Raw genomic sequence first — 15,487 nt, 5'->3', positions numbered from 1 at the left:
GCCTATTCTTTATCTTCTTTCATTGGTTCATTCTTGCTCTTTAGACTTTCTCCAGACATCAGATGGTAGCCACATTTTAGACTTTTTTAGTTTTTCCATTCCAATGTTTGGCTCACAGCCACAAGTCTAAGAGTTAGCCTTAGTTGTTCAGCCGTGCTTTGGGGCAGTTGCTAAGAAAGCTATTCAGATATTGGGCAGAAGGAAGTTGTGATCGTCTGAGCTCTCTGATCTCTGGGAAAAGAAGTTCCAGTCAGGAATTACAGAAGCGAGGATGAGGGGATCCAAAAAACTACAACTAAATTCACTAATTTTAGGGTTTTTTTCACCTGTCTCTCTTCTAGGTCAAAACTGTCTCGCAGACGCACAGGTCCATTGAAATACTAACCAGATGCTGCAGAGCCCCTCCCTCGCCTTCAGACAGAGAAAAAGGGTTACCTCATTCTCTTTGTGCTTCTTGACGGTTTTCTTGTACGTGCTCCTGTGGCTTAACTACTGCTTTGTCCCCATCCAGTGTTTGGTTATTTTTTTTTTTGGTTTTTTTTTTCTAGCCCTCTTGTTCCCCAGCCCTTCTTGCTCTGTCCTCTTTTCATTTCTCCTATGCTGAGAATAGTGCTTGTAGCATGTGGTCAAACAAAAGGAAAAATGGAAAAAAGAGGGGATCCAGTGAATCTCCAGTTTATTTTTGTTGGGGGGGTGGGGGGGCCTTCATTTTGGATAATTAGTTAGCTTTTCTGACCACCTCGGTGTCTGTACTGCTCTTTGGATATTTTTGTCTGTCTTCAAAAACTGCTTATGACTTTTCTTCCCTTCTCCTGATTTGTGGTATGGTCACTACAGTTTTCCCCAGTGACCTCAGACTCCCCAGGTGGAAGGGATCCAGCCCCTTTGTGACTTGGATAAGGGCTCTTACTCTGCAAGAAACCACAGTTAGATTGCTTTCTCTGGGTTTTGTTTTTCTTCCTTTTCCGGCTCTGGTTTATCCTTCAGTTTCTTTCCAGACAAAGCGGCTATAATGCAAATTGGACACTTCACTCTTTCTGAGATTTAATTGGAGCTCACCTGGAATGAGATCCTATGATAGTTTAGTTAAAGCTTGGGGGTGTTGGAGACAAAAGTATTTTCAGAAGGCTTGAAGCAGTGGCTCAGGTAAGGATGTCAAGATGTCAGCTTGCATGTCAGTGTGATATTGGGGTCCAAACCATATAGGCTGAAAGTAGGTAGACAAGAGCTCTACCAAGTCATTACTCCCTCTAGATCCTGTGCAGCTGGAAAAATACAGTCTCTCTGAGCCCTATGACTTCTGAGTAGGGAGGAAAGTGTATTCACTGGCCTTGGCACTAGTAATGTTACTGGGGTTGCCTTTTGGAATCCATGCGTGGCAGTTTGAGAATTAGCCAGGGAGAAGGAAAGTTTCATTTGTGATGAATGATACTAATATTAATATTACTGTTGTTGATAAGTTCATAATCAACCCAAGAAAACTCTTATCACAAAGAGTTTTAGCTACAGAGTGAGGCCTGGCCGTCATGAGCCCCTACATGTGGTTCCACTGGCGTCATCCAAAAAGGAGAAGAATATTCCCTCTGTATCCATATATACTTTTAGCAGGCCCCTGAGTTGGAGAGAGAGAGAGTATGTGCGCCTTTCTTCTTAGCTAGAAGGTCTTGCTAGAACAGAAAAGAAGGAGCTCACTATTGGGAAAGGAGAGGGCTGCTACTAAGCAAGGGCCTCGTGACCTCCAGGCAGTTTCATTCTGAGGGCCAGTGTACCACTTTGATCAGATTTCGCCCCTGTTGTCCTATGTGTTCTTTCATTGGCCATTGAGTTTTCCAGAAATGACAGAAGAGAACAAAGGCCTTCCTTCAGGTTACCTCAATTCATTTACTAGATGACTTTGTGCCATGCTCTACTTCCTTCCAAAGCAGCCTCTCACTTTCACCATAGCTGTGCTTGAGGACCATGCCCTGGGATCTCAACCTTGAGGTGGATGGCCTCCCCCAACGGGGCATGGATAGATTATTGTCATCGCAGCTGGGGGAGTCACTGCCATCTCCGAAGAGTCGTTGCTCCATAGGCTGTTCATGACACAGTTAGATCTCATCCCTTCAGCACTAAGTTCCTCTGCTCTAACTGCCCTCCAAATTAAGAGGGTGAACCAGTCTGAGAGCTTAGTACAAGCGGGAGAAGAAGGCAAAGGTGGTAACATGTTAGGCCCCATCTCTCTACCTTAACTGGAAAGAGATCAGCTAAAACCCTCTATCATGGACTCCTTCTGCTCCCTGCTCCCCTTTGTTTTATTAACTCTTTGTGAGATCTTTACTGCACTCTCTGTAATGAATACAACAGAGTCCTGGGTATGCAAACCACAGATCTGATCATGCTGCCGATGGCCTCCAAGGTCAAAGTTCATCTGATTTACTGATGAATGAAGAACAAAGTTCTTCAAAAATGAAGTTCAACTGAGCATTAAGTTCTAGGCTGAGGCTGTTGTGGTGTCTAACCCAGGGGGACAGATCCATCCCAGGTGTGGGTGGAAAAGGCCCAGAGGCAGTGAAATCAAGTGGCACACTCAAGTGACCTGGGCTAGGTTTGGGTTTGTTTTATTTTTAGTTTGTTTTTTTAAGTAGGAAAAACTAATTGGGAAAGTCTTTGCTTTGGGTAAGTCAGATAGAGAGCACATCTAAGTGACTGGCACATCTACACTGATCACAGATAAAAGACCTGTGTTTGAAAGCAAGAAAAAGCAAAATGTGGCCATGCTGTCACTTCTTATCCCTACTCAAGTTACTTTTGCCCCCCCACCTGGCTGCGGGGCACAGCCTCTGTCTCCTTTTCTACGAGGAGCTCATTTTGTTTCTGGAGACTTAATTTATGAACTACGCTCACTCCATTCCCAGATCCCCAGGAAAAGGACCTAATGGCAGGGATTGCCTTATGATGCTTTGAGGAGACAGACATTTTGGTGGAAACATAAAGTGATTTTAAATTATTTGCTGCTCAGATTTTCACAAAGCAAGCCCAATTAGTCTTAGATCCTTAAAAAAAAAAGTACTGTGAGAATTAAAGGGGAATAATTGTATGATGGTAAAAATTGGAAACTCCTTCCTCTCCTTTCCTTGTGCCCTTTCCTCTGCTCACACCTTCTTCTCCTTAAAAAGCAACATTGCATGTTCAGAAATGCTACCTGATTTTGTGCAGCCTGCTTGGGAGTCAGCCAGCTCTCAAGGCAGGGACCATGCCAGGGGCCAGCCAACCCACTGACCATGGCCACCAGCACAGAGAAGGCAACTAGATTGGAACATGCAACTTCAGTGACCTGGAATACTTAAATTGTTCAGGGAAACAAACGATTCGGTATATGAAAAATGATTGTTCCTCAGCCAAGCAACAACCACTACGTGACATTTGCAGCTCTTCTGCAGCTACATAAAATTTATGAACCATCAACACTTTATATTTTTTTTCCCAATTCTAAGAAGAGGGGGAGGGGGAAAAATCACTGTCAAAAAGGTTTTTTCAGACCAAAAAAAAGTAGAGTGACTTTCCTGGCACATATTTCAAAGCAAAGACTTTGCTGCCTGCTGCTTATTATCTAATTTACAGGGATATTTAATTTTGTTTTGTAATGTATTGTATATTTACATATCTGTAATTAATTGCACATTAGACTGGAAAAAAGGATTATCCAGAGGTTAACACTGATCAGTGTTCTGCGTTTGACTCCTACCGCCTGACCACCTCTGTTTCTATTGTACAGCATCACTTCTGTTTCGATGAGCCTCCATCTTTCCTTTTAGTTTTCTTCTCTTTTTAAAGGCCAGTTGTTAACCTGCTTCTTAAAAAGGAACCTAATGCTGCTGTTCTCAGAAGGTTTGCTGAATGAATGTATTTGAAATAGGACTCTAACTTGTGTGCATTGCATCTGTCCTTCTGTGGCTACTAATCAATTACCCAATGTTCCAAACCCTTCCTGGATGTAGTGGGAATGTATTAACTTTGTGCTTCCTTGTTAAGTGGAAACATCAGCTGTACCATAAAGAAAGAGTTTTGTTGTTCAAAAGGCCATTTATGACATTTTGTTCCAAGCCCCGGAAGAAATTTGGGAAAACTGCCAGTTATTCAAGAAAAAGAAAACTCGTGTAACTGGTAGTAAGTTTCTCTCCAGAATCTACAACCAAGCAGCTGTGCTCAGACAGAAAGCTAGAGTAACATTGGTGTTTGCCCACACCGTGGCTGCCGTGGGTTGTTTTCTCACGTCTGGCATTAGTTCCCCTATGTGGTTCCCTGCACACTCATGTGTTTTGTGTATTTTAGATGTTGTGGCTAAAAATGCTGTTGCCCACCCGTATACCTGTCCCCTCTGCCATCCTCTCACCCAACAACAGAAACCATAACGCATAAGTGGCCTTCTTGAACCGATACTTTGCAAACGGATCTCTGCCCCGTGAAGGAATCAAGCACATTAGCAATGATGTACATGATTAATTTCAGATTTCATTTCCTATTTTATTTTGTAAATATATCTGATGTTCGGAGCTTCGGTATACAAAATGTAAATATAGTTCATGTATTTGTACTAATTCTGATTCATTTGCTGTATAGCCTTAGGTGTGCAATGCAGACATTAAATAACTGTGTATGGTAACCTTGCACCATGGAACTGTTAGTGAACGAGGTAAAATAATAAAGGTACAACCAGTGCATTCAGGCTCTCCGTGTGACTTCTTCTGCCATTCCCAGTCTTATCTTGATCTCCGAGGGCATCCTTTTATCTGGATCCAAGTCACTGAGCATTCTGTATACCTTTTTTTTTTTTCATTTAAAAAATGAATGAGCCCATTCTAGAAGTTATTAGAGCTCAAAAACTGAACTATTTGCCTTCTTTCTGCCTGAATGTTCTGCTTATTGCTCCTTTTGATTCTTCAGAGATCTTTATTTATTGTTTTGTAAATGTCACCCCTGCAGTTTAATTAATAGAACACCCATTATGTTCAGAGCACTGTACTACTAGGTGCATAGGGAACTCAGGGAGTGGTGGGACAAAAGCAACAGAAAGTAATAATGGCTGGCGGTCAGTCTGGATATGTATATGTATGTTTAGAACCATATGCATAGAATCAGGACACCTGCTACTGATCTTCCTTAGGTTAGAAGATATCTGGCAAGCTTCTACTTTGAGCTTCAATATCTCTAAGTTATGCTTAATGAATTTAACAGAACATTATTCTAGCAGTCCCATAGAGATGATAAGCATCTGGATAAGATACTGTTTCTGAATTGAGCCTGCCGCCACTCCACAAATTTCCACATTCCTTCCCAAGTATTTGGGTCAGACAGTAGGACTGTAGGATCACAGAATTTAGAACCAGAAAAACAGTGTACCCTGCCTCCTCCCAGCAAACCTTTCTGCTGCTGCTCCCTTCCTTGTTTCTGATCTACAGTGCCCATGGATGTTGGCCAGCACCGAAGGACTGTGGATCTAGAGTTGGAAGGGGCCTTGGAGCTATTATTCTAACCCCTTCCCTGTATAGATGGGCACGAGAAATAAAGTGACTTCTTAAGATCAAGTAAGCAGTTCAAACATAGCTCTCTGCTACCTTTCAATTCAGGCCTGACCCCACAAGGTTATTCTGTTACTCCTTTCAGTAAAAATGTTTTCACAGATGAACAAATGTTGCCACTTTTCCTAGAAATCTCTTGTCCCGTATACATATTTTTTCATCTCCTGTTATTTTTTAGCCTCTCCTCTAAAGCCATAATAATAAGCCATTGCCGGAGGTAAGATTCCAGCATCTCCCCCCAAGCAGTATGGTCACCCCTTCTTGTATACCTCATTTAGGGTTCAGTATTCCCAGGGATACTTGTATTATACCATTATTTGTTCTATCTAAATAAGAGTTGTAGAGAAATCAGGCTTTGTTAGGGATGATGGGTAAGAAAGAGGTGGAGACCAAGATCAGACATCTATGGGTGTGGGCTGCCTTCTCATTTAGGTTGACCAGGAAGTACCTGATGGGCAGCCCTACCAGGGTTATCTGTTCCGAAGAGGCCTCACTACTTCCTTGCCCAGGAAATTTCAAGCACAGATCTGTCAATTATTTCCTTCTGAATCAGCCACTTGATATGGAATTAAACTACTTCCTGCCTGTTCAATGAAAAGACTGGCTAGCCAGGAAGGCTTAAGTCTTTGGATTTGGTTAGTCACATTGACTCAGCACAATTGGTCCTGTCCCTAGCTTCAGACTAGAGCAATCGATCTGCTGCCCGAACTACAGACAAAGCTACAGAACCAGGAAGTGGTTCAAATGGAAATCTAGGTGACTTTTCACATTACCACTGATTTCTTAAAGAAGATTGTCATGTGGGGAACTTACTAAATTACTCAATCGCTTGTTCCTGGTTCTCCAAAGCAGGGGTTTAAATCTTCAGCCAGAAGTCACCAAGAAATGCCAGCTGTTGGTCCAAAGCCTGACTTTCACTGGAGGGGGAAAAAATCCTTATAATCCTATAGGAAGAAGACAACTCCTCAAAGTTCTACTCTGACCCTCAAATCAATGAGGCCCAGTGCCATCGGCAGAGAGGTTACCAGCTCAGACTTAGCATTTGTCTCAGAAGAGTCATGGAGAAGGAATTGCCAAGACTAAGAAAAGGCACCAGGTGAGACTGAAGGAGCCCCTTCTTGTAGAAAATGTGCCTGGGCTTGAGAGAAAGCAAGTGAGTCCTTGAATGGTAGCCAGGGTTGCCTTTGTATAAAGACCAGGGAGATGCCCTTCAGTCTTAAAAGCTGGGCTTTCTCTGTCTGGAACTCTTTGTCTATAGAAAAAATGCACCACTCAATGATGTCGAGAGATAGTGCTGGCTTCTTAAGTCAAATTGCACCCTACATGAAGTCTTTCCATCCCTCACGAGTAACAGTTGCATTGTGGTGAGTCTGGTACCTTCTGATCCCTGGCATTCTGACTGGGATGAAGCTCACCACAACTCAACAATCCTGTGCTTACAAAGCAACACTGATAAATACCCACATGTATGACATGCCCCTTCGAGATGGGAGTCAACATGACTGTCAGGCTGCCATGAAACACAGGAGGAAGAGCTACATCCTGGGGCAAGGAGTTTGACCTCTCTGGGTCAGATTAGGTTCATCTCTTTTTGTTTTGTTTTAAACCCTCACCTTCTGTCTTGGAATCAAAACTGTGTATTGGTTCTAAGGCAGAAGAGCGGTAAGGGCTAGGCAATGAGGGTCAAGTAACTTGTCCATGGTCACACAGCTAGGAAGTATCTGAGGCCACATTTGAACTCAGGACCTCCCATCTCTAGACCGGGCTTTCAATCCTTTGAAACACCCAGCCATCCACCTCATCCATTTTTTTTAATTATTAATATTCCAAATGTTCACAAGTCTAAACAAAACAAGCATTTCTATATATAAAGAAAAAGAAGATATTACACAAGTGTAACCACAGACCTCCTTCCTATCTGTTTCACTTTTCTTCATATCTACATAATAGATCCTGTCTGCAAGTGTCCTAACTCCTCCCTACCTTACAGGCACCCCAAAGGATATCAGGGAAGCCAACATGTTCATATCAATTCAGTCCTATTTTATCTTTCTGTTCCCTTTTCTGGAGGTAACCTTTTCATATTATTATTCTAATATTTGTTCTGTAGCTTTGTATAAGGTTCTTCTGGTTCTACTCATTTCACTGTCCATTATCTCGTATAGTTCTTTCCAGTCTGTTCATCATTTCTTATGGCACAGTAGTATTCCATCACCACCATATGCCACAACTTGTTCAGCCATTCCCCAATTCTTTGCCACCACAAAGAGAGCTGCTAGAAATATTTTGGTACATACAGGTTCTTTTCCTCTTCTCCAATCTCTTTGGGAAACGTTCTTTTTGGTAACCAAGGTTCAGTGGGTAGCCAGGGTCTACACCAGGGGTCCCCAAACTTTTTACACAGGGGCCCACTGTTGGAGGGCCAGACAATAAAAACCCAACCCTAACCCTAACCTTAACCAGGCAGCAGTATACACAGTGCAGAATTCCCTCCCCCAGATCGCTGCTCACCATGCTAACATCTTCTATTGTGAGCCACATAATCAAAGGATTATGTCACTGGAAGTAGTATTGTACGCTAGTGACATGATGCCGCCACATACAATGCTCCTCTCATTGACCACCAATGAAAGAGATGCCCCTTCCGGTGGGGGCCAATACATGGCCTCAGGGGGCCGCATGTGGCCCGTGGACTATAGTTTGGGAACCCCTGGTCTACACCATTTTATAACTGGGTATGATTCCAAATTTCTCCCCAAAATGATCAGACCAGATGAGGCTCTTACCTTATCTTAAAAGGAGATAGATCTCAAAGGACCAGACCACAGAGTCACAGCTTCAAAGCTGGAAAGGACCTCAGGGGTGCTCTAGTCCAGCCCCCTCATTTTACAGATGAGGAAACAGATCGTGAATGGGCAGGTGACGTGTCCAGGCACGGTCACCGGGCTACTAAATATCTCAGGCAGAATAGTCCAGCATTTGATCAAATGAGATATTTGTAAAGCATTTAGCACTTTGCTAACACAAGCTGGAGCTTAGTAAATGCTTGTTCCCTTCCCTCCTCCTCCTTTTTATCCACAGTCATCTAAATGTTTCCAATGTCTCTTCCAGCTATAAATCTTTGACCTTCTGATAAAAAAAATGCTACTAATCCCTTATTTTACATAATAATAATAGCTGACATTTATATAGTGCTTACTGTGTGCCAGGCACTGTGCTAAACACCTTACAATTAGTATTTCATTTGATCCTCAAGAAAAGGAGAGGTTAAATGACTTGTCCAAGATCACACAGTCAATAAGCATCTAAGGCCAGTTTTGAACTCATCTTTCTGACTCCAGGCATAGAACTCTAGCTCATTTGACCTTCTTATAGCACAGATGCTAATTATTGAACCCTTTCTCCAGAAAAGGAAACTGAGTTTCACTGATTTGGCCAAGAGCCAGAATTGGAACTAAAGAAGGCCCCACCTACAAGTATTTGTTTTAGGTTGGCCTCTGAAGAGTGTCAAAGATTTTCCTGTACTCCTAGCCCAGGTTTGAGGTTCTCTCCTCCCCCAGCCCAATTGGGCTGCAAATGGGTGTGGTAACAAACTGCTAATTTGACTCACAAGGCCAGGTGCCAGACAGGAACTTGGAGCGGAATTCCAGCACTGACCCTGCCTCTACCATGTATAGTGGAGGCTGCTTTTGGCCTCCCTTTTTTACAGCTCCCTATGAGTACCCACACTGCTCTCCTCTAGAGCCTCTAGGCCTCTAGGGGGGAGAAGGTGGTCTTAACTATCAAAGGAGAAACAATGATTCCAAATTCCCACCTGCAACTTGCTAACCTGTTATCTTTAGGCTGTTTTTGGTAACCAAGGGCCAGTGGGTAACCAGAGAAAGTATGTAGCCATCTCTGTTCTCAGTTAAACACTGGGGATACAAAGAAAGACACACATGGCCTCTGGCCTCAAGAAGTTTACATTGTGCTCAAAGGAATAATGAACTGGAGGAACTCCATGTGAACTGGAACGATCTCCAGGAATTGATACAGAATGAAAGGAGCAGAACCAGGAGAACATTGTACACAGAGACTGATACACTGTGGCACAATCGAATGTAATGGACTTCTCCATTAGTGGCAATGCAATGATCTAGGACAATTCTGAGGGACTTATGAGAAAGATGCTATCCACATCCAGAGGAAGAACTGTGGGAGCAGAAACACAGAAGAAAAACAACTGCTTGATCACATGGGTCAATGGGGATAGGATTGGGGATGTATACTCTAAATGATCAACCTGGTGCAATATCAATAATAGGGAAATAGACACATGTAAAACCCAGTAGAATTGCTCGTTGGCTATGGAAGGGGAAAGAACATGAACCATGTAACCATGGAAAATTATTCTTAATGAATTAATAAATAAATAAACTTTTTAAAAAGTTTACATTATAGAAAGGGAATAAGAAATAAATATAAATAATAAGGTCTGTATACAATATACAAAGAGTGGGTAGTAGGCAGTCTCAGAGGGAAGACCCAAGCAGCTGAGACCAGGAAAAGCTTCATGCAGAAAGTGGGAGAGGAAGGAAGCCTCACAGGGAGAACTGATGGGCATTTCACCAGGACAGTTGTAGCTTGTAGATTAGGGATTGAGAGGCAAGAAGAAAAAAAAAGGAAAAAGCTGTCAGAAAAGATATATTAATTCCACTCTTGGTGGAACTGTGAATTCATTCTATAAATTGATTAAACACCTACTATGTGCTAGGCCTGTGTTGGCAAACCTATGGCACATGTGCCAGAGTGGGTGGCTCCCCTCCCCCTTTCCACTTTGCCTGAGGACATTTCTTACATTACCCACCCCTCTGCCCAGCAATTCAATGGGAGTGCTTCTTCCCTCCCTTGCCTGGGGTAAGGCAGAGGGCTCACATGCAGTGTGAGGGTAGCAGTTTGGGCACTTGGTCTCTAAAAGGTTCACCATCACTGTCTAGGCACTGTGTTAAGCACTAGGGATACAAATAAGAAAAAGACAATCCCTGTCCTCAAAGAGTTTGCAATCTAAAAGGGAAAGCAAAATACACAAAAGGAAGATAGAAAAAGTGGGGTGGAGTGGGACTATGCCCAAAAAGCTCTTTAGCAGTGGATAGCCCATAACCCCGGGATGCTGCACACCAAAGAGACCAAAGAAAGAGGAAAAAGATGCATATGTTCAAAAATACTTACAACAGTCTTTTTCATTGTGGCAAAGAATTGGAAACTGAGAGAATAACCATCAGTTAGGAAACAGCTGAATATATTATGATATATGAATGGGATGAAATACTTTTGTGCTGTAAAAAAAAAAGATGAGGAATGCTTAAAGAGAAACTTGAGAAGACTTGTATGAACTGATGTAAAGTGAACTCAGAAGAACCAGGCCAGCAATTTATACACTAAGATATATTAATATATCTTAATATATATTTAATATTAATATAATAATATATTAATATTAATATATCTTAATATATATTTTAAGATAGTTTGAAAGACTTGAGGATTCCAAGCAACATAAATGACCAGCCACATTATATACATATATATATATATATATATGTATATAATGACATATTGAGTTAACACCCCATGATTCCCTCCCCATTCCTAACTTTCTCCTTACTGTCACATGCTCCATCAATCCTCCCAATCTCCCCGAGCTCACAACCTCGGTATCATACTTGCCTTCTCACTATACCTCACCCCTCTCATCTCTGGACTATTGACCCTTCTCTCCTGATAAAAGCCTACCATGCTTCAGGCCCTCATCACTTCATTCCTAGACTATTACAACAACCAATCAGTAGGTCTCTCAGCCTCAAATCTCTTTCCTCTCCAGTCCATCCTCTATTCAGTTGTCAAAATGGTCTTCCAAAGTATGAATCTGCCAATATTACCTCCCTATTCATCCAACTCTAATGACTCCCTATCACCTCCAAGATCAAATATAAGATGCTCTGTTCAACATTCAAAGCTCTTCATCACCTCCTCCCTCCCTCCCTTTCCACTCTTCCTTTTTTAAACCTTTACCTTCTGACCTAGAATTAATATGAAGTATTGGTTCCAAGGCAAAAGAGCTGTCAGGGCTTGGCAATTGGGGTTAAGTGACTTACCCAGGGTAAGAAGTGTCAGAGGCCAGATTTGAAAGTAGGACCTCCCATCTCCAGGCCTGGCTCTTTATCCACTGAGCCACCCAGCTGCCCCCTTTCCATTTTTTTTAAACCTTGCACACATGAGTACACACACACACACACACACACACACACACACACACACACACACTCATGTACACACAATGCATTCTTCAAACCAATGACACCAGCCTTCCTGGTTGCTCCAGATCAAGACCCTCCATCCCTCAACTGGGCATTTCCTCTGTCTTCCATGCCTGAAATGTTTTCCTTCATCCTCTTCACTTCCTGACTGTCTTGGCTTCCTTCATTCAGGTCTCAGCTAAAATCCCACCTTCTGCAGGAAGCTTTCTCTAGCTCCTCAATTCCAGTACCTTCCCTCTATTGATTATTTCTTCTTATCCTGTAGATGATAACAGGAAGAGCTAGGTGGTAAAATGTAGCCTGGGAATCAGGAAGACATCTTCTGGAATGGAAATCTGGTCTTAGACTAGCCATATAACCCTAGGCAAGTCACTTCATCCTGTGTGCCTCAATTTCCCCATCTATAAAATGAGCTAGAGAAGGATGGCAAACCATCCCAGTATCTCTGCTGAGAAAACCCCAAATGTGGTCATGACTGAAATGCCCAAACAGAATTCTGCTTCTCTCTTGTTTGCTGCCTCCCCCATTGGACCAATAGTTCCTCAAAGGCAGGAACTGTTTTGCCTTTGTATCCTCTGTACTCAGCACAGGGCCTGGCACAGAGAAGGTGGTTAATGCTCATTGACCAACTCCTCTCCCAGGCCTCTAATCTTTCCTGCACGTTGCTGCCAGAGTGGTTTTCTTGAAACCTGGTTCTAATCCTCCTGCTCTCTCCTCCAAACCAAAACCTTTCAATGGCATCCTGGTAGCTAGATAGTGATCTCTAGACTCCTCAGCTGAACCCTGGCCAAGCTTGTCTTTCACTGCTATATTCCAACCAAACTAGACTGTTTACTGTGCTTCAAACATGTCCCTTCCTCCAAGCCCATCAAGCACCGTCTCCCTGTTCCTGTTACACCCTCAAATATGAGCTCAAATGTCATCTCCATCAAATGCACGCCAGTTCCTCTAACCAGAAGTTCCCTCTCCAGTTTTTCTTCCCTCACTTCACATATTTTCACCTTATACATATATGGGTCATAGATAGGTCTATGGGGTCTTCCAGAAGGACTTGCACCTCTGGGCTTCCTGGGCCCCTTTCAGGGCTACTCATCCACCTTTGGTGTCCACCTTTCACCCAACTCTCACCCGTGGCTCCAAGAAGCCGGAGCATGCATGGTGGCTGCATCCTGGTAAAATCCATCTCAGCAGACAGGGCTAAACCAAGTCAAGCATACCCGACGGGCCTCAAACCAGTTGGTGAGTTAAGAGGATGTCAGCCCCAAGCACGTGAAGACTTCCCCCAGCAGAGTAGGCAGATGAGAGCAGTCTGCTCCAACAGCCATGAAGGCATCGGGAGCAGGGGCTGCAGAGAGCTTAGAAGCGTACTGCTTCCTGAAGAGGGAGCCAGCTCTTGTCTTGGCCCTTCCGTAGAATCTGAGTCAACCAACAAGCCCTTAATAGCACTGACTGTGATTTGTAAGAGGGAAAGACACAGAAGATGCCAACATTATCCACTGCATCCTGGATCATCACCAGTCATCCTGACTTTTGTCTTGCCACTGGAATTGGATGACTGTAGAAGAAAGTGTGCAGCTCTACCTCACTTGAGTCCAATTCACAAACAAGTCAAGACATTACCTAATAATATCATTAGTCTTCTTAGAAAACAAAGGACAGGGACAGCTGGGTGGCTCAGTGGATTGAGAGTCAAACCTGGAGACAGGAGGTCCTGGGTTCTAATCTGGCCTCAGACACTTCCTAGCTGGTTGACCCTGGGTAAGTCACTTAACCTCAGTTGCATGGCCCTTACTGATCTTCTGCCTTGGAACAGAAACACAGTATTGATTCTAAGAGGGAAGGTGAGGGTTAAAAAATAAAATAACAAAGCACTTCCCATGCTACCTCATTTCTTAATATCTTCTAAAGAAGTGTTTCCCCATTATTCTATTTGGACACTGATATGTTGAAAAGATGTCTTTGGCAAGTTGCCATGACCTGAATTTCTTTCTTCCTCTTTAGTAGTTTTTGGCCAAGAGAGTGGGAGGATAGAACCAATGATTGAAGAGGAGAGAAATCATAATATTTGCTGCAATCAACAATTCCAGTGTTAGATCAACCTAGCTCCAGGTCAGCTAGAAGAACCAAAACTGCCATGATCAGAGAATGCTCTTAGAGGAGCATGGATGGGTCTAATGTCTCCTCCTTCTTTTTTTTAAGGCGGTATCTAGTCTTTTAAGGAAGATTGCTCATTGAGTGGCTGAAGGGGCTTCAATCTCCTCCATTTAATTCCAAAATCACATGTGTAATGCTAGCTATCGTTTCTGCCATTTCTTTAGTATATTCTTCTCTATTTAAAGAAGTGACCTGGCCTTATTTTATAAACTATCTACCTGTAATCACAATAGCCTTGCAAAAGCTAATCAGAATTACAGGCCTGTGGAGCTTGAAGGAATTTTATAGACCAACTACAGGCCAATCCCTTATTTAGCTAACAGAGGAGATCACTGGAGATTGGAAAGATGATGTGACTCACCAAGATAGAACCAGGGTATTTCTTGTTTCCCAGACTAAAGGTCTCTCCAGTAGAGCGTACTGCTTCCTGAAGAGGGGGCCAGCTCTTGTCTTGGCCCTTCCGTGGAATCTGAGTCAACCAACAAGCCCTTAATAGCACTGACTGTGATTTGTAAGAGGGAAATATATAGTATATAGGGCAGCCTATATTAGTATATAAGGAAAGCCACTGAAAAACACAATGCCAATTGCAGGTGTGCCTCTACTCTAGCAAATCTGCTATGGGAAAATGGCCCTTCACAATCTGACTCCTTTCTACCTTTAACAGTCCTGTGGTACCTAACTCCCTTCAAGTACTCTGTGATGGTGGAATACTGGTGCCCTGGCTATTCCTCAAGTCTCCTGATTCCAGGTGTTTTCTCTGTCCCTCATGCCTCTAGCTTCCTTCAACTTCCACCTAAAACCCCTTCTATAAGAAGCTCTTGCCAATTCTCTCTTAAATGCTGGTGGCTTCCCTCTATTGTTAATCTCCAATCTAGCTCCACTATCTTTTAAAAATATTTTTATTTAATTAATCATTCAATTAATTAATATTTAATATTTTAATATTAAATTTACTTATTTATTATAATCCCCCATGTTATTCATGCCATAGCAACTTTCCACATAAATTTTCCGAAGTTATATGATCCAAATTGTTTCCCTCCTCCCTCCCAATGTAGCCCCACTGTATCTGTTTGTTCATAGCCATTTGCATGTTGTCTCTCCCTTTATACTGGGAGCTCCTTGAGATCAGGGACTGTCTTTTGATTTTCTTTGATTCTCATCCCAGTGCCTGGCACACAACCAGCCCTTAATAAGCTCTTGTTGACTTGGAGGAGTCCCTTGTTTCGATTTTGAAAAGAAGTTGCTGTTTTTTTAAGTACAATTTAATTTACTGCTCCGGAAGGCATGAATCGAGGTGCAGAGGAGTTGAAAGGGGTCTAAGTGCTCTAAGGGGCTGGGAAGTCAAAGAAAGCCTCCCAGGTGTGAGGAATCCCTTCTCTGGGGTGATACCATCGGTTCTCTGATGCTGGCTCACAGTTGCAGTCTTTGAGCCCTCCTGCCCTACAGACTTTTCTCTAGCCCTTGGTCACA

General features: G+C 42.9%; 1 protein-coding gene across 21 annotated transcripts in view; it reads left to right on the top strand.

Annotated features, from left to right (window-relative positions):
• KIF1B (kinesin family member 1B) overlaps positions 1-4,703 on the top strand; it is a 186,528-nt gene extending 181,825 nt beyond the window's left edge. For all 21 annotated transcript variants that reach the window (XM_007491595.3, XM_007491593.3, XM_056795793.1 and 18 more), the window contains one exon: positions 342-4,703. In XM_007491595.3, coding sequence (XP_007491657.1) covers positions 342-384 — 43 coding nt within the window. In that variant the 3' untranslated portion in view covers positions 385-4,703. The remainder of the gene's footprint in view (positions 1-341) is intronic.
• Positions 4,704-15,487: the final 10,784 nt, after the last annotated feature.

This window comes from Monodelphis domestica, chromosome 4 (genome assembly GCF_027887165.1).
Source record: "Monodelphis domestica isolate mMonDom1 chromosome 4, mMonDom1.pri, whole genome shotgun sequence".
Classification (NCBI taxonomy): Eukaryota; Metazoa; Chordata; class Mammalia; order Didelphimorphia; family Didelphidae; genus Monodelphis; species Monodelphis domestica.
Note: the sequence above shows the minus strand (reverse complement) of the source record. Positions and strands in the feature narration are given on the sequence as shown.